The following is a 19,825-nucleotide window of genomic DNA, read 5'->3' on the forward strand; positions in this document are numbered from 1 at the left end:
TTATGAAACATGAAGGATAAAGCTCTAAATCATTCAGTTCAACTAGATACTAAGAGATAAGCCTGGACACACTAGTCAAATGAACACACGGTTGAATTTAAAGTGGATAAAGATGACCAGAGTTTGAAAGATATCCTCTTAGCTAGCAATGGTGGTATGTGGCGATTTCTGCTACATTTGCCATTTTGAAAGAGAAAGTATCCAACATAATTTTTATTCAGCATGATATGAACATAGTGATGTAGTGCAACATACTGCAGGACTATGATTTTAGCATCCTTTATTTGATTCTAATTTGGTGCTATATATTTTCAGCTAATTTAACAAACAATTTCTTAAGTCTAAAATAACATCTAACAAAACTCTGAAGTCACAAAACAAACTCTACGTCTTAAACAATGCAAATTGAGCATCTCTGCTGTGATGTTCAGTGCATAGCCCAATCTTGAAATGTCAGCTGACTTTGAAGTGCCCCACTATGGAAATCTGTCAAGCTATTAAGCTAAAAGAAAGAGAAAACGAGAAAGCCAGGAGTAAATGCTAATGAAAGCCGCACTAGAGTTTTCATTGAGAGTGGAAGCTATTCTCCAGAGACATCTGTTTGTTATATGCTGCAGACTTCAATAACATAATGAAGTCTGACAATGTTAACGCAGTCAGATGTTGATGCATGTAGATTCTGCTTTGAATATGACCCCATTATATAAGATGCTGATCCAATATCGACCTCCTTCTTGGGGAGCCCTTCTTTTGGATCAGGATCCAAGTAAGCAACAGCTTTGATTAATAGGACTTTGATGCTGAAGACATCAAGAGAGGCAGTAATTTATAACAGTTCAAATAGGCATAATGCCTCTTTACTACTCATCCCAGGCTTTCTTCTGATCAGTCATCTCCTGTGTGGGCAACATGCTCTACTTCCTAAAATTTGCATTAAGGGAGCCCCTACTTTTTCTTTTCTTTCCTTTTTATTTAATTATAGAACACTACATCAGGCAAAATAACTTTAATCTGAATTTATTTTATATGCTCTTAATGAGAAAGGATCTACCCACCTGTGTTTGGAACCACTAAACGGCCACCTAGGTGTCCAAAAATGGCAGTTGTCTTCAGCTCACTTGTTGTTGAAATAGAAGACAGGTTCTGAATATACGTAGCCTTGTTTCTAGCCTGTATTGTACCAAAAGCTCTATTATTCCCATGAGGAAAAGTTCCAGAATGTGCCTTTCCATGATACTCAGCCCTTTCCGTCACCCCTAGGGACACCATGAATGAACTCTGAACTTTGACTTTGATGTCTGACAGCGGGTTGAACAGTGAAGACTCTGTCATTAGCTCCTTGTCCATGGGGTCCTGCAGGCAGATTGGTCCACTGTACGTTCTGCTCACTGTCAAGTCAGGCTGCATGGATGAGTTCAAAAGCAGGGAGTTACCTGGCAGAATGAAGCAGATCGGGGAGTTAGTTACTGTATTAAGATGATAAATCAGAAACCTCTTTCTGACCTCTCCACCATTTCCTTTTTGACTTGCTCTTCCTTCCCAATACTCTCAGAGCTCAAAATCACATAAGATAATGTTAAAAAACAGATTAAATGATGCAATAGATCTAAGAGGTACTTGATCGCTATGTTTTCCGCACTTCAGGCAACTCCAGAGTGCATGAATTCAAGAAGGAACTTCCTTTTTGTTTTGGATTCATGTTTGTGTGTATGCCCTTCCCCCCCCCCCCCCCCCCCCCCCCCCCATTAAAACGCATTGGGTGAAAACACATCTTCCTGCAGACTTTTTCCATAGGCTTACACAAAATGATAGCTTCATGCCTGAGGGGAACTGGGTTGAAAAGAAAGTGGGACAAGAGTAATATAGGGAAAAATAACACACTTATTCATTTAGGACCATTTTAACTCAGAAAAGTCTGAAAAAAAGAGAAGGAATAGATAGATTTAGGGCCTGAATCCTTTAGCTGGTTTGGTCTTTTTTTGTTTGGTTGTGTTTGGTTGGTTTGTTGGGTTTTAGTAAATAAAAGTTTTCCAAAGTAACTGATTTTGTGAAAATTATCTGTACTGCATCCTTGAAAATTTGATCACTTTAAAGGACTGCACGTTGGGTTGCTAACATTATAAATATGTTGTCTGTATATCAGTATTGTGCTCTCTTTTCTCAGCAAACTGAACAGAGAACTGGCCTTTTTTTCCGCTGAATTGTGTAGTTTACAAATGCTGTTATGTAAAAAAACCCATAGACAGAGAACCCAAAGCAACTGAAACCGAACTAATAGCATCCTGGCATAAGAGAAATTGGCACACTCAGATACTTTCAGAGCGTCCAGAACTAATGTTTTTGAAACATTAAGTCAAACAAAAAATTCCCCAGACTCAAAACAAGACTTTCATGGCAAACTGAACAACAAAGGAAAAAGTTACTATTTGAGACAGTCATTGAGAGTTACATGACTCTAATTAAAGGCTCGGATTTTTAAACGAATGAGTAAACATCCTTGTCTACCAAGCCCTTTTTCCTATTTCTTGCAATTTATGCCTGGTGAGGAATGTCTCCCAGACAATAAAGTAACTGTAAAAACAACGGCAACAAAAAAACAACAAACACCACCCCCCCCCCAAAAAAAATACCCCAAACCAAAGAAAGAAACAAACAAACAAAACCCCCCAAATAATACCCAACCAAAAACTCTGCAGCATATCTGACTTTTCTGAAGAGAGAAGAGACATGGGGATGCTTTCACACCCCACCAACACACCCACCCACCCACAATAAGGCAGGTCTCTATGATAGAATGTCAGTACAGAATTAAAGAAACATTCTATTTTAAAGTAATCACCATTTGTATTCCTCCCCACCTTTCTGTCCAAAGGAAATAATATTCCAGAAAACATCTGAGTGCTGCTTTTAGTAAAAGTAAGTATTTCTTCCATATTTTATTGTATTGGTGGCTTTCTGAAGGTTGTTTTTTTTTTTAAATCAATACATGTTTACACCTATTTATTTCCCACAGACCTCAGAATGTGGATTTTGCATGCTAACAGCAGCTCATAAAAATACTTGAAGTTGGGTTTCTCGGATTAACAGTAAAAAACTAACCACTTTTATTGGAGTAAAGAAAATAGAAGATCTCTAGCTACAGACATGCTTTGTGGGTTTGTTTTGATTTGGTTAATTTGATTTGGTTTGTTTGGGCTTTTTCAGTGTAGAAGCTAGTGACAGTATTTGTAAAGCACTTAAGAGTGTGGTCAAGAAAGATGACGTATTTGTCCAAGTTGCCATGACAGATCAGTAGCAGAGACAGTAAAAGACAGTTCTAACCACCTGATCGTGTTCCTTGTACTGCAGCTAACCTTCTCTGGCTTTCAACACATCTGCTCAGCAATAAGCTAGAATGCCCTCCCACAGCCAGTCACTGAATATGAGCTTAGCATCTCTTTGCAGTAGGAGCTCTGGAGAGAAGAAAATGAAATCACAACACTAACCTTGTCTGACTGTTTTAAAATTAAATGTCTGGAAGCCGCCCGTCAGTGCAGATGAATCAATCACATCCACGCCGTACTCACTCTGACTCCGTCTGTAAAGGGTAACGGCAACCACCAGCACAGCTACAGCAATGACTGCTGCTCCCAGGCCGGAGTACAAGGCAATGTCACTGGCAGTCTCAATATCTGAAAGGAGAAAAAGTGGGTACCAAGTCAGCAACACTCATGAAATGTTCTGACTGGCACTGGCTGGCCGTGAGCAAAGGGGCTTACATGAGGCCACAGCCACCTGGCCGGGGAAGTAAAGCTTGAGACGTAAATGTGGAGCAGATCACAGCAGGATAGTGGAGCACAAAGGAACACTGAAAAGTAAGCATTTGAAAGCACGAGCAAATTTCCTGATGCATCACTCCCGTATAGGTGAGCTTACTTTGTTTTGGGACTTGCATCATGGTCTTCACAGTTTTTATAAAATGGGGGAGTTGGACTCGTAACAGTCAGAAGCAGAGCACTTACCACTAAAGAGCCTTCTCCCTCATCAGCACACACTGCTAGCTTGGGCTCCTTGCTGAGGTATGCCATCATTTCCCATTCCAGCCCAGTGGAGATCATTAAGGTATGGTAATACAACCCTTAAAGGCAGGGCGTGGAACAACTGCAGCTAGGGAGGGCTGCTTTAGGTATCAGCGTGAGTCTCATCTGCTCCTACCTTCCAGGGACATGCAAGTTTTAGGCTTGAACTCTGGAGCTAATCCAGGAGGTTATGAATCCTCTGAAAAATCTTAGTGAAGATTTCCCCTTCCCCGCTCTTTATTTTCTGTGTGAGCTTTAGTATAAGAAGAAACAGTCCATCCTCTCACAGCTTAGAGAGGGGCTGAGGAGATCCCACATATCTTCTCAGTCTCCTGCAAGCATCTTCAGTCTTTAAAAACAGGTTGGAAACCGAACCTTCCCTGTGATCACACCCATGCATTAAGCTTACAACCAAGTTTTCTAACACTTCAGACTTTTACAGCAGAGAAGAAGAATTCATTGCTTTGAAAGAATGAATCCAAATGAAACCTGCGATATTATATAATTGAATTATCCAGTCCCACTATTCTAGATCTTCTGGGATTTGGGACCACGTACCATGAAATTAAATTAATTGACAAGTACACTTAGTGGGTCCTTAGTTCCTTAATGCCAAACTCCAGTTTAGAGGAAGAGATAATCATGTATTCACCCTATACATCATCTGTTACCCTACTATGTGGCACTTCTGCTGTCAAGTGAGAAGCACTTGGTACAGAAAGTGCATTTATTTATAACAAATGACAGTGACAAAAAATAACTAGGAAATCCAGACTATTCAATAGCAGTCAATAAACTGCAATGTACAGAAATAGGGTAGGAAGTTAAATTCAGCATTTAATAAATAGCCAATTACTGAAATTACTTAATTACTACTTGGGAGGAGGCTTCTGTTGTGCATGTTTTTCTGCAGAAAGTCAGATAACTTTATTTTAGCTGAATTTTTAAAATGAACATGAAACTTCAGACCATTGAGATGAAAGAAATGAGTAGCTATGGGCAGCATCAGAAAAGCTAATTTTCCTGGCTCACCAGTTTCCTATGTAAACTAAATGTCTGACAACTAACAATATAAGCAGCTGAACTTCCTGGGAAGGCACACCAGCTGCCAAACGCAATAGCTGAGTACCGACTGTTCTCTAACATAAGCGAAACGCCATATGAATTGCAGCAGCAAGGAAACCAAGTACGTAAACACTGCTTTAAGTGGGCGGGAGCACGTGGGATATTTGCTGTGAGTAAGGCAATGGAACTGATTTTTTTAGTTGGGCAGTTGAATCAAAAGTAAAATAAACTTTGGCTCAGACATCCTTAATAGAAAACACCCTTTCCATCCCCATTCTCAAACTGTTCCCAGTTAACCCAAAATATAACATTCCAACATCCCATTCAACCCAAAATAAAAATTTTGAAATGTTTTACTCGAACTGCTATTTAGCCCAGAAAATACTTCTGAAAAAATTCTGCTGAATTTTCAAATAACCTCCTACTGAAAAAAGGTTTCCATTTTTAACACATTTAGAACTTGCTGAGAAGAGGGGGGGGGGGGGGGGATCACAAAGTTTCCATGCAAATATGAGCTTTCAGAAGAAATCCATCTTCTGTGGCATGTCATTACAAGTAATCACAAGTGAATAAACTTGTAAGTAAGTAGCTCTTATCCAACTTCTTATAACATTAGAATTGCCACACAGTTCTACTAAATAAATTATTAGAGAAAAAGATTTCTTTCTGAAGCCTTTTTTTTTTCCTCCATTTTTTTCATTAGATGCCCCCTTGAAAATGTTGTGAAGATAATTTTAAGCATTTTAGGTTCAGAGTTAGGAATTCTAGAAAGTAAGCTGTTAGCTGACAGTGTAAATGTATCAGACTAACAATGGGAGATGCCCATGTTCTCTTATGCCAGATGGAAAAAGCAAACACAAAAAGACAGGGTCACAAAGGAAGACTGGGAGTACCTCAGATCTAACCAAGACAACCTGAATCCCAATCCAGTGCCTTAATCACATACTGGTTCACCTCCATTTTATTCTCTAGTATAAGGTGCAGAAAGAAAAGTATAGAAACGAATTAAATTTCTATTTCTTCCAATTTTCTATTCCCAAAGTATTTTGTTGTTACAGGGAATTAATTATGAAACTCTATTGTTGACTTAATTTTTGTGGCTAATTAGTACAATGAATATGCCAAGAGGAAGAATGCTATCTATCTCCAGCGGTAGAAGAAACCTAATAGCAAGTGGGTTCTTTTCCTTTCTAGACAGCCATAGTGAGCTGGTAGTTATTTCACCATAAAGTATCTTTAAGTCTTCTATTTTGATCATTACTTTAAAACGGAAAAGTGCTGAAAATTTGAGTTACCTCTTCTACCTCTTGGGGATAATAAATTACAAAGTCTGACACATGCAGAAATAACCTATCAGTAAAAAATTACTGCCACCATAATGGCAGTATGTAGCAAATATAGGAGTTGATCTTTCACCATCAAAACCAGAATATAAAACACACTTCAAGTTCTCACCTTGAGTAACTACAATTTATTACTCTAAATCTACTTAAATAGTTTAGCTGCTTCTTTTCAATCAATTCAGATGTCAGATAATTTAAGGTTCTTACTTTTATAACTGCACAAGACTGTTGGACATGGGTCAAAGATGAGAGCAAGAATACAGAATTTTAAAAAAATGCAAACAGTTTGACTCAAGCAAAATTTTTCTGGAGAGAATTTTTCTTTTTCAGTGAATACTTTTAAGTATCCCTAGAACTTGAATTTGATACTTTTATATAAATTATATGATTAAAAACTCTTACAGTTATTCTCTCTGAATTTCCTTATCTTTAATAAAATGGTCATTGTCCTGTTTCATAGAAGACCTGGAAGTTACTCAAGTGTTCCCATAATTATTCCATTGCAAGGGAAAAAAACCACCCACAAACCCAAAGTAACCAACACATAGAGTTCAGAGGAAAAGGATATCCTTTTCAGAGTTTAGCAGATATTTAAATAGCTTTATCTTAAAAGAGTAAAACAAGAGTGACATGGTATTCCTTTGAATTGTTCCTGTGGAACACAGCTGCTTAAGAAAGAGGACTTTCATTTTTATTTAGGATGTTAGTATTTCTTTAGAAAAAAATACTGGGTTTTTTACAGTAATTTTAATCTCTTCAGCTTTCTATCTTTTCTTATGGATGATTCTTTTTAGGGGGGACTAGAAATTAAAAGAAAAGCATGGCAAATTTGGGGAACAGAGTAATTTTCTGCCTTTTTTTTTTCCCAGAGGGTAAAAAAAAAAAAGTGAAAAACAAACTAAAAAAGAAAACATTTATAGTCAGCCAATTACTATTTAATGAACTGCATCCTCCCAGCCCAGAGGAGGTAGGGAGTCTTGTAAAGCACTACAATTTTTATACATTTCAGTTACAGGATACATGTTTGTGGTAATTGTAGCCTATATTTCACTCCACCTCCTGACACTGTTACACAACGTTTATTGAAAGCACATTTGATGGTAATGAAGTTTCTATTAACTATGATTAAGTTTCATAAAGCACCTGAAGATAATTTAAGATGTGCAGGAGCAGAAAATGAAACATTTGGTTTAGTACATTAGGAAACGTAATTGATTAAATTATCTCATTTACAATAAGTGCTTTCCAGGAGCTATGCAGGGCATACATTTTCCCCCGTCTACCATTAGAGTTTGCTAGGAGATTTGAAAGATTTCTCCAGCTTCCCATCCTCCCCCAGTTTTCTGTCACTCTCACTTTTGGTACCCCTTAGCAATTTTAAGCCCATTTCTTCACATAGCCAGTCTTTGAGACCAAGGATCAAAAGTCAGAGAATCATGTAAGAGGTTATTTAGTAGAACAGGTTGTTTCTCAATTATCTTCATAATTGACTTTGATTTTGCATCAATGATGATTCATGCAGTCTTAAGCTAAGTTCCTGGTTAGCTGAAGAGCAACAAGCTGTAGTATATGTTTCTAACCCCATAGCTATAAAGAAACCCTTTAATTCTCCTAGGCATCTTATGTGCCAAAATCAATTCCATTAAAGTTACTTTTTTAATAAATCAGAAAATAAAGCGATCTGACTGATATTCTTTCAAGATTCTCTAATTAAATGGGAACTGTGCATATAAACAAACAAAAACATATCAATTGCCTGAGCTAAGTTATGACACAGACGAATTGTACGTGACCAATTAGGAGATGATTCCAGTGAGACAAAGACAAGACAAAATTAAAAATGCTTAAGCAGCCAAGGCAACCACAGCACATTTTTGAACTATCTAAACTTGATTTTGTGTTTCCTTAGAAATACTTAGGGAAACATAAAGGAGAAATATTCTCACGCAAGCTTTCTACGCATTCGTTTCTTTCTACGCAAGCATTTTCTAAGTTTAATGGGTGAAGCTGGGTGGCTATCATGCACCCTACATAACTACATCATATTAAAAACTGAGAGCTTTTAAAAAGCCAAACACTTTTCACTCACCAAGCGCTGTAGCCATCTCGGACAATAACTGCGCTCCTCTATAATTATTATTTTTATTGCATCACATTTTTGTTGCAATTTAGTTATGTTCCTTTGTAAATAGTTACGAAGTTGTCTGTGGTTTACATGGATTTGAACTAGACCAGTTGTTTTATCAGACAGAGGAATACTCTGGGATCAGATAACCAAATGGCCTTCATTCAAGCCAGCAAGAAATTTTGCTGCAGAGTGTTTTGACATTGCAGTCTACAGCATGTGAGCTCAAAGGAGGTGCAGTCAGGTTAGGATTTCTAAATGTTCTCCTAATGATTTAGGGCCCAAGTTCCATAAAATTTCAAATAATCTCATCACCGTATGCCCCTATATCCTGGAAGAATACTCAAGACTTAAAACCTACATATTTTGTAATACATAATAGATGAATCTGTCTTCAAAGAAGATATAAACAATTGCATGCATTACTTCTCAGTACAGGTGGATTCTTGTTTTAAGTCCTTCAAAGCAATTAAACCAAAAATGTGTTTATAAATCTATTTGTCAAAATTCAAAGACAATTTTTTGTTGAAAATTAAGCAAAAATCCTCAAAACTTTGTGTATGGTTTATGAAAGAAAAAAGCAATGTCTTCACTTTAAAAGAGACAAGCCTCACGGAAATTGTGATTTTGGTGAAGTTGTGGGTGGTTTTTTTTTTTTTCTTTTCCGTAACAAAATCTTTCAGTTAATCAATTCACTCCAAATGTGTTGCTCTATAACTAGAATTCCACTGAAAGCAATCTAAGACTAAAAAACAAAGAGTGCAGGATGGAAGCCCCCCAGAGCAGTATATAAATGATATCTATAGACTCTTTACAGTGTAAAGCAAATAAACACCCTTTACCAGTTGCTAAATGAAGGCTGAAGTGAGCTGAACAAGATAAGACAGAGACAGTAGCAGAACCAGATTTGAACCAAGAAAGCCAAACTCCTATATTAATTTCTTTTTTTCTAGTTACAAGTCCTAAAGAGATCAATTTCAAGATAAGCATGCCTGTAGAAAGGGCTCCCAGTCAGACACAAATTACTAAAGGATGGTGACTTTTCTACTTCTAGTCCAAAACCTATGATGACAAAGTTGCTAAGAAGATGCTTTCAGGAGATGTGAAAGCCTTTCATATAACCTTCAGTTTTATTTCGCTCCTAAACAAATAAAACAGAATGGCAGAGAAGATGAGAAAAATCATATTTACAAGAGAAAAAAAATAACTTACTTTGGGATTTTATTTCATGAAGAGGGTTTTTATCTGAGAGAGAGAGAGAGAGAGAGAGAGAGAAAGTTGCACTTAATAAATTTACATGGAGCATATCTATTTCCTATATCGCTTCTGTCTAGCTCTATAAATGAAACATTTTCTGCTTGTTTGCTGACAACATGAATATTTTATGTTGTCCATATTTTTCCCTTCATCTTTTTTTTTTTTCCCCTAAATTTATTTCAGGATGTTTCTTTGCAGTAATTTCTCACTTGGTTAATTCAAGTATTCATTAGCTTTATTGGATGCATTTATTTAGAATATTATACATCTCATCAATAAGAAAGTTCAATATCTTGAAGTGGATCACTTGGCAAAGTAAGTCAGTTAAGATTTAATTATTTCTTTGTATGTTTGACATATGGAAAGGTTACTGATGGACACTTAAAGTAATTTATAAAATACAAAAACATAAAATATAGTCACATTTATGTATCTAAATATACACCAGTAATGACATCTATATGTGTATATAAAGAACATACAGAATCAATGTACTACCATGCATATGCAAATATATTGTAAAATAGGTTTTATACAGTAGTGCATCTCTCAAAAATGAGACTTCTCTGTCTCCCTCGTAATAAGCATTTGAGTTATCCTTTATAACCTAGTATCTGAAAAAGCAATCTTTAGAAAATGGGAGACTCAGGCTTGTGCAGCACCACACTGCACGAGTACAGACTCTGTAGGTGACCGCAGCAGCAAAGCAACCCGCCGGGCATGCCAGTCCCAGTGCAGCAGTCCGGAGGGAACGCGCCTGTGATTTCCAAGACCCTGCTTACAAATTCATGTTCTGCGTGGGGTGGCTGGGACTGTCCCAAGGCTGCCCTCTGCATGCTCGATAAAAGTAGTCTTAAGGTAATTCTGCCACCCCTTAGTTTCTTGGGCAGTCTGCCTAACTTAAGCAACTATTCCAATACTTTTTGTTGAAAGGTTGCCTGAAGAAAACAAAACACAACACGTAATGTACTTATTTCTACACAATTCAACAGAGGCTAGCAGTTCAGCAGAAGTAGACTAATCTAATAGACAATAAAATGTGGGATATAAATCCTTAAGCAGATAAGGTTATATCCATTTTGTAGGTGCTTTGTGTTGTAAGGAAATTCCCTTTGACTGAGCTGTTCACTGATTTTATCTTTTGGGTTTCTTTTTGTATGAAGGATCTGGTACTGGCTACCTCTAGACGTCAGTTATCAGCACAGTCCCTGTTACTGCAATCCTATGATCTACGCCGGGAAAGAACAGTCTTAACAGAACCATGTCACGGTACAAGATGTTTAGCTTAGTGTTTTACTATGTGATAATGTAAGCAAATAGATTATTAGGCACCTTCTATTATTTTTAGTATTTGTGAAAATGATAGGTTTAATAATACTTAACCCAAAAGATTCTTGGATTTTGGCTTTGCCAAAAAGCAAGGTGTGGAGGTGTTTTTCTTCTTGAGGTTGTTTTTATTTTTGGTAAGAAGTAATGTACGTAAACACCAAATGAATAGTGTCAGACTTGAGCTTTGCAATGGAAACAAACATTTGCATGCTGCTGACATAGTGCTAGCTACAGAAAACTGCAATACAATGGAAATGCGTTTGCCATATAAACTGGTGAGGTTGCTAGATCCAGAAGCCTCTTGGCAATATTCAGTATCATGGCTGGTTGAAAAATGGAAAACAAAATTATTTGTGATTTATGGTGCATTAGCAAAAACATGTTTGTGGTTCATCTGCTTATGGCCTACTTGTTTGTTTCTTTTTGAGGAACTGGGAAAAGAAATCAATAGTTTTTGAAGTTATAAAAAATAGCTTTAAAGCAAATAGATAAAACAAAAAACTCTACAAAACCGTCTCTTTTACTAAGGCAAAGCAAAAGCTTTCACCTCTGCAAGATAGGGAGGAATCCACTGTGGAAAAGTATACTACTGACAATACTGGTAGGGAATAAACAATGAAAGAACAAATATGCAAGAAACTAGTAAGTTATTAGGACTATCTTGAGTGAAAGTGGCCTTTGCATTCAGATTGAGTCAATCTCTGTCTCCCAACTTGGCAGTCCTGGCAATCTTTCGTATATATCAAAACCAAAAATAATTCTACCTTTCTTCTGCATATAAATTTGCATCTATTCACAATTGTTACAACTCTAGAAGAAATTCCCTGAAGGAAAAGCACTTTCAGTTGCTCCTCAGTTAAGGACTGGACTATCTGGGTCCATCCAGAAAATCAAAAACCAAAGCGAGAAAAAGGATGTTCCTGTGAATGGAAGGGTGTCATCTTTGTGTTATTCCTAACCTCTCCGGTCAGGGACTGAATAAAGAACCTGAGAGTAGGCCGTCGTTTATCACCATTTCATTTACTGACTCCAAATTTGAAAATTCATGCTAAGGATTAGTATTTTTTCTGCCAGTTCAGAATCAGGCCTACGCTTTCCTGGCATCTTAAGTTCTCATCCTTACTTTCATTTAAGTTCTTATTTGTTAACCAAAGAAATGTTTCATTTCTATTTTTGCCTCACGAAAGGAACAAAGTTAACAAGTTGTGCCTGATAAATAACCTCCAAGAGATTAGTTTTCTGTAGCACAGTACTGCATTTCCTTCACAATTCCCCATAGGACGAAAAGCAGAGCAGAAAAGGCACATATTGGAAGATGAACAGGGGAAAAAGATTTTTTAAAAATAGGGTAATTGCATCAATTCCTATTAGCTGAGAAAGCAATTACAGTCCTAAAAATAATTTGACACAAGTATATACATACAGCACGACCCATAAAGGAGTAATAGTATCACACTCCAAGATGAAAGAAACAAGAGACACTTAATACTTCAGTCTATTTGAATGCATATGGAAATTCAACTTTGAGAACCAACACACACTCCTGGTACTACTCATCACAGCAAAAGGAGGAGACGAGCTTATTTAAAACACAAAGAACATGTAGGCCAGAGCTGATGTCAGCTCCACTCGTTACCTAACAGTAACAGCTTTTATATCACTAGGCTTTAGCTTCCTCTTTTACTACTTAGCTTACTCAGTTCCAGGGAAGTACTGTTGTATATGAAGGATAATACTGACAGCATGCTCAACTCCAAATTACACTGGAGTGGATTTTTTTCCCCACAAAACACCTGGAGATCAGTTTCTGATCTCATATTAGGTGAAAAATTGCTGGTGTGTGCAACAGAGAGAAATCTTCCATTATATTTGTCTTTGGATTAATTTTAGACTATTGTTGTTAGTTCACAGTTTCCCTAACTCCCATCTCACCCTATAAAAGGAATAGAAATACTTTACCCAACGAGACTGCTGCATGGAAAATCCAGCAGCAGCAGATTTCCCTCTACCCCCAGATATTCAGCATAAGCTGAGAATTTAATTTGTTAATTTTAAATAGTATTGCTTTGATGTCAACATATGCATCCCTAGTAGGCTTAGATTTTAAACGGCTTTTCATTTCAATCATAAAATTTGGGTTTTATTACTTACGCCACTTATCCTTTGTAAAACGATTTTGATTTGATAGTTCCTTTTAACATCGAAGATATGTTTTACACTTTGTGTTCCACAGCTGACACTAAGTTGATTAAATCTGTACAAAATTTACTCATATTTTAAAAAATGCTTTTTCTATCTTTTTACCCATAGTGATCCATTTACTTTAAAGAAGGCAGGTTCTTTACCCATAGTGTATTAAGAACTTTTAAGTCTATTAAGAGCATTTTAAGTCCCATGTGTAGAAAAGTGATTTGCTTCTGAAGGAGAAAGCTTTTGCTATTCCAGACATTTGTTTTCAGTCATACACTGTTTACTTCACTTCTGTTTGCACATGGTTGTGCAAAATAGTTACATTTTCTTAAAATTGCATCTATAAAGTGATTCTACATGTCATGGCAAAGAAAAATTACAATTCTTCTGAAAAGGTGATGATGAAATCCTGTGCTAGTTCAATTGATTTCAACTTGTTGGGGCATTTTTCTTTTTTACTGCAGTGCGATTAGTCAGGTAAGTTAGGGGTTCATTAATAATAATATTCTTTGCACCAGTGGCTATACAAACATAGAGCAGAGGAACAGTACCTGAGCCAAAGAACTTGATTTTATACAAAGCTTATGACAGACAATGAAAATCATCATCATCGGGTAATTAATGAGTTAGTTGCCATGCTGTAACTATTCCAATAGCGCATCTATCAAATAATTTGGTGTCAAGGGCTTTCTTTCAATGCTTACTATTGGAGTTCTTAATAGGGCACATTAACAGAGGAGCTTAAGTAAAGCAATAGCAGGGAAGCTATACTTTATTGTACTCTATTCTATGGATAAACAGAGAATTTATGTCTCCAGGCTTGTCAATATGACATCTTTTATAGGCATTAAATTTAATAAGATAAAAAATAAATACTCTGGCTGCACTGTATGAGTATGTCTGATCAGTGATACGACTGTCATGGGATGTCTTTTTTCCTTTTTTTTTTTTTATTTTTTTATTTTATTTTTTAATTTTGTTTTCTGAGAAGGAATGTGAATTGGCAACTGGCTCCTTACAGCCTTGACGTTTCTTTGCAGACCTTTCAGAAGGCAGTATGCTTTATTTTCCACAGCCAAAACTACTACATTTATATCTGATGGAAAAAGCCAACCTCTCCCCCTGTCTCATACCCCCTCTGAGACGAAGTGAACTGTTTGGACCAGCTGACATCCTACCCCCTTTTCTCTTTCTGTTGAAGGAACTTGCACACAAGCTTCTTACTAAAGCTGCAGGCCATACAGATTTAGATCCTGAATGCCTTATTCAGACTTCAGCACTGGTGACCTGTACTGGGGGTAAAGGTTGCTCATTAAGAGAAATCAGTCACTAACAAAGCAAGTTTTCAATAAAGGCATAGAACACTGAATGAATGCACCAATACATACAGAGTTCACCCTTGAGAATTTTACAAGGCAGTTTTTATATTTCTTACTATGAAAAAGTCTTGTTCTAGGGAACACAGACACATTTAAAAAAAAAAAAAAAAAATCAACCATTGCACTGGTAACATGTCTGTGAACAGAACTCCAAACATCCAGTCCCTTTCCCTCCATATGTAGTAACACATTTCATTTGACCAGTACGTGAAACCTTCGTTCATACAAAAAGATTCAGAGGGCTTTATCCTAGAATAGTTCCTGAAAATGCACTTCTGGAATTAGCAGTAAATATCAGAGGTAGTCCTCGAAAGACAGCTGGCAAGCACAGCACCAACCTTTCACACTTCTGTGACATCTGAGAAGGACTCGCGCTGATATTAAAGTGATAATTCACCACCATACAGAGCGCGACAGGGACATTCTAAAACCTGCCTGTAGACAGTGTCTGGATGAACTCCTCAGAGTGAGAGGCTAAGAAAGGAGAGATTAACAGCTAGAGAAGCCAGCAACAAAAGCCCATGTGATACAATACCTTCTTGTGGATAAAACAGTGCTCAGAGGCCCGGTCTGTGTCTGAAACCAACTGTGCTGCCTACAAGGACTCGAGGAGTTTCAGTCATTTCCCACATGGAATGAAGCCATCACCATCAAATAAAATGCGCATCATGAATCTCAGTACTTAATAACCATAGCTCTTCCCCAGGCCACGTGCTCCTTTCAGACTACCAAAATAAGCATAATACTGTGCTTGTTCCTCTACCTCTAAAGCATAAGTGCAGCATGGAAGATGACACACAGGACTGACCCACAACTACACAATATGAAAGGATATTATTCTCAAGGTAGGACAGGTAATGTTTACCACCCTGTAGTGTTGTTAAGGCTTTTCTTGGAAGCAGTGACCTGAATATGGCCACCGTTTATTAACTTTGATGAAGACCACAGAAGGAGCCAACTAGATGGTAAGCCAACTCATGACTGTCACAAATAGTGGTAAGTGTGCAGACCTCAGCTGCATCTTTTCATGCCCCTTTCAATGCATCCTTCTGACAGTCTTCCAATGGATATGCTAATCTGCACACATGAATGGATTCTGGATTTATCAAGCCATCTGCAGGGAAGGGCATTCATTTAGTGTATAGGAGGGAGAAAGACCTCAGAAAGCATCATGTGATCACCACATTGGTCCTCAAAAGCTGAATGAATTGCAGCGCTCACATATTCTCACTAGTTATTCTCTTTTTTTTCCTTCCCCATGTTTTAAAAGTCTGAATTTAATTTACGTCCTTTTGAACACTGAAGCTTGTCTGCCTGACACCTTGGAGCTGGAGAGCTGTTCTGTAACCCTGGAAACTTTAAGTAGTTAGAGACATATAGCAAGACTGCTAGGTGTTCCCTCTCTCCAAAACCAAACAAAATCTTATTTAATGTCTCAGCTGAGGTACACGTATTTCTGAAACCTGAGTAAATATACAGGATGCTATCTGCCATTAAGAAATTATTAAAATCTCAGGGGAAAAAAGGGAGTTCATTTTGTTTAGAAAATTATTTTCCTCATCTCACCAGATGTACTTCATTGAAGAACTCACTGGGCACAGCAGCTGTTTCTCTCTGAAACTGCCAACCAGTATTAGGAAGGTGCACATGGGGGAAGGCCATAAGCACTTACACTATTGTAAGCACGTAGGCGATGGTTAGGAGCACAAGGCTTAGATTTATAGCCATATTCCTTTTGTTGCGTGCATGATGGCGGAAGAAGAAAATGACTGCTAGGCATAACATGAACACATATATGCAAAAGATCAAGAAGGAAGGGTAATGCAGTACCATAGAAAGAAAGAAAAAGGACTATTTAAATATAGAAGTAAATAAAAGGTAGACCTATTTCAGTTACATCTTTAAGCCCTAGCATTCCTGATTGCTCCCACCACTGCCATTTCATTGCTAGAACGCGATGAGGTGACTGTATCACTTCATGGATAGGGAGCAGCATTCAGTGTAGGAATAAACTTGTGAATTTCTTCTTAGTTTTGAGACTATGCAGCTGTCCCCGGGTGTTCTGCAACTCTACAGCTGCAGGGCTGATTTTCTTGGCTCCTGGTTGTTTGTTGATAGTAGCAACTACCAAATGCCAGATGCTTTCCAGACATTTATATGAAGGGCAAATCCTTTCACAGGGAACTCACCATGAAGTGGATTTGCCTTTATTTAACTTCTGCATTAAAGGCAACAAATGGAGTAAACTTCAGCCTTAAACAGCTCTGCTCTTGCACCAGAAGTATTCATGTTGGTGATTTGCCAGTTTACTTGCAAGAAAAGGTAGAAGGCTAAGTAGTACATTCTGTGAAATACGTTGTAGCAGGTGGTCATAATTACACATTGCAAAAAACCTTTATTTGGATTTTTTGAATCATCTGATAATTAATAGGTAAAGTATGTGCTACACAAATGCAATAGCTCAGAAACCACTGTGGATTTTAAACTTCACGTAGGCAACCCTCTGAAAACAATCTATTTTTTCACAGTAATATTTCAGCCAGAAGAGTTCTGCTGACATGGGTATGTGGCAAATATGCTACATTACCTGGATTACAGTCTAAATCTAATTCAGTGCCAACTGTTACTCACCTTGAATGCAAAGCCCTTCAGTGCAATTCTCCGACTCTTGACTCAAGCCCTCGCAGTACTTTCCTCCGTTTCTTGGAGGTGGCGCAATACATTCCCGAACTCTCAAATGCTCGCATTCCGGACTGCACACAGACCACTCACTCCACACCTCCCAGTTTCCATCCACTGAATGGGGAGGAAGAAAAAACAAGCATCATCACTGCAAACCAAACTGGTGTAGTTAAGAGGTACACTTGTTTCATATCTCTCCTCAGGTCACAGCAAGCAAAACAAAGTATAATTCTCAGGAGCAATAAATATAGTTTTATCAGATGTGAAGTTAAAGTCCAGCAATAGAATGTACCACCTCAAGCGTGCAATATGGAAGCTTTTAAAATAGCACCAGTATATAACATTTTGCAAATACAGTCAATTAAAACTGCAGGAGGAAACATTTCCTTTGCCACCTGGCTATTAGCTTCTAATGTTTCAATACAAATTCCACCTTAAAACAGGCTGATGTAGAGAGGCCACACATTTTCCTACCAGAGAAACGATGCTGATGTTTACAAAAAGAGCATAGCTGGCCTTGTAGACTTCTGGCTAATGCCCTGAACAAGACAATGGATCAATATGTTGCTTTGCTGACTGATTTATAGCTGTGTCTGACCCTGTCCCAAACGAGAAGGGTTTCCACAGTTCCCTTTCTTTTTCATGCATAAATCAGATTGAAGAACAGTCAGATGAACACAGAGACATATATAAATAATATTGAGTTCTTTAAATTCCAGTTCAGGACATGTTGTATCTAAAAGCTAGAAGAGAGATTTGCCAGAACCCAGACAAGTTATGCTGTGACCACAGGCAAACATAGTCTCTTAAAACATACATGCATACAATCCTACTAACTGTACTACTTTAGCTGTACATGTGAAGCACCAATTCCAAAATCAGATAAGGGAGGTTTCAGGTGAACAAATGAGGAAATGTACAGTGTCCAGAGAGGTAACACCATGCTCCGTGTAGAGTATAAGCTCAATTTCAAAAGGTTAACATACTTGCAAGCAAACTTTTGCAAGCTAAATAATACTTTTAAGTGAAGTTCTTAGCTTAAGGTTTCTGTGTTTCTCTTTCTAGCGTTACTAACATCACCTCCCCTTTCCCTATACTCCCACCCACTTACATGATTTTTCACATTGAACCAGTTGCTGTTTTGTTATTGAGTATTTAGTTAGCTGTAGTGTAAGTTAAAGCACTGACAAACCTGGCAGATCAGGCCACAGGTCCTTGTGGCTACTGCTCAGACCCTACACAAAGCTCTGAGCTGTAGTCTAAATAAGGATGCAAGTATTTCCAATTTCCTTTTTGACCTCAGTGGGCTCTTCAAAGCACAGTTGTCTACCTGGCCTTTCAGACTGAAAGAGCTCTCCCGTAAATGTGACCGACTTCCAAAGTTATTCCTTAGTAGACTGTGCATATCTCACCAGGGCAAAGAGAAGTGCAGGTAATTTTCTGCACTGACATCCCTTCACAAAATGCACCTCCATTGAGTGGAGCAGGGTTGGTACAGGTCCGTGATCGCTTCTGCCAGCCCCGACCACACCGTGCATTGCAGTTTGACCACTCAGTCCATGATGACCAGCCTCCATTAACTGCAAAACACAAACATGCTTAAGGTTGTGGTAGGTGTGCTAAGAGACATAAACCAACAAATCTGATCAGATGGTTTCATTCAAAGGCAGGTAAGTCCCAAGCTGAAGTAGGAGCATTGCTGCCTATCAGTACACAACTACATAAAGGCCGTGGCGACAGAGAACACAAATGTTTGTTTTGGAAGAGTAATATGCTAAGAAGTGCAATGACTGATATTCGAGTCTGAGGAGGTAAAAGCAGGCACCTCAATTCTCATGAAATATGGTTTGCTTAAATCATAAACAAGACTTCTTTATTTCAAAAAGGGTGATACAGGAATGCTCTCCCTCTACCAATAAAATGTCACATGCAGTAATAAACCTGGAGAGCAACAGAGGATGGTAATAAAGCACAGTTTCTGGTCTTTTGTCCTTTGCTATGTAACATCTAGATTCACTAGTTAGTGCTTGGACACTGCAGTACCACAGATCCAGTTAAGGCAGCCCTTTATGTACCTCCCTAGGCATGTGCTTCAGGGTCTCCTGATACAGGCAAGGCTTATTTATGTGGTTTAGCTTATAATTGCATCTTCTTAACATCTGGAGCAAGGACTGTTATTATTGACATAACTTCTGGGAATCCATCACAAACAAAAAACCTCCTAATTCTAACCACTCTAAAAGCAGGCATGATCTCAGCTTTGAGCACCAGAACTGAAATTCATCATAACAGGAAGGAGGTTAGCCATTTGATTTAGAACCAGTCGTATGTTAAAAATATAAAGTACTCCAGCAATAAAAGCCCACAAATCTAAGTTTTTCCATAATTATCACTTTT

At 37.8% G+C, this 19,825-nt stretch overlaps 1 protein-coding gene across 3 annotated transcripts in view; it reads right to left on the minus strand.

Annotated features, from left to right (window-relative positions):
- The window catches only part of UNC5D (unc-5 netrin receptor D), a 175,698-nt gene that overhangs the window by 34,779 nt on the left and 121,094 nt on the right, over positions 1–19,825 (minus strand). The window contains exons 6-10 of one of the 3 annotated variants that reach the window (XM_030035760.1): positions 18,841–19,008; positions 17,378–17,542; positions 9,804–9,836; positions 3,567–3,671; positions 1,056–1,433 (exon numbers count right to left, since the gene is read on the minus strand). In XM_030035760.1, the coding sequence (XP_029891620.1) occupies positions 1,056–1,433; positions 3,567–3,671; positions 9,804–9,836; positions 17,378–17,542; positions 18,841–19,008 (849 nt within the window). Of the gene's footprint in view, positions 1–1,055; positions 1,434–3,485; positions 3,672–9,803; positions 9,837–17,377; positions 17,543–18,840; positions 19,009–19,825 lie in introns of all 3 variants that reach the window. The other 2 variants (XM_030035758.1, XM_030035759.1) reach the window with 2 other exon arrangements.

This window comes from Aquila chrysaetos, chromosome 13, assembly GCF_900496995.4.
Source record: "Aquila chrysaetos chrysaetos chromosome 13, bAquChr1.4, whole genome shotgun sequence".
Taxonomy (NCBI): Eukaryota; Metazoa; Chordata; class Aves; order Accipitriformes; family Accipitridae; genus Aquila; species Aquila chrysaetos.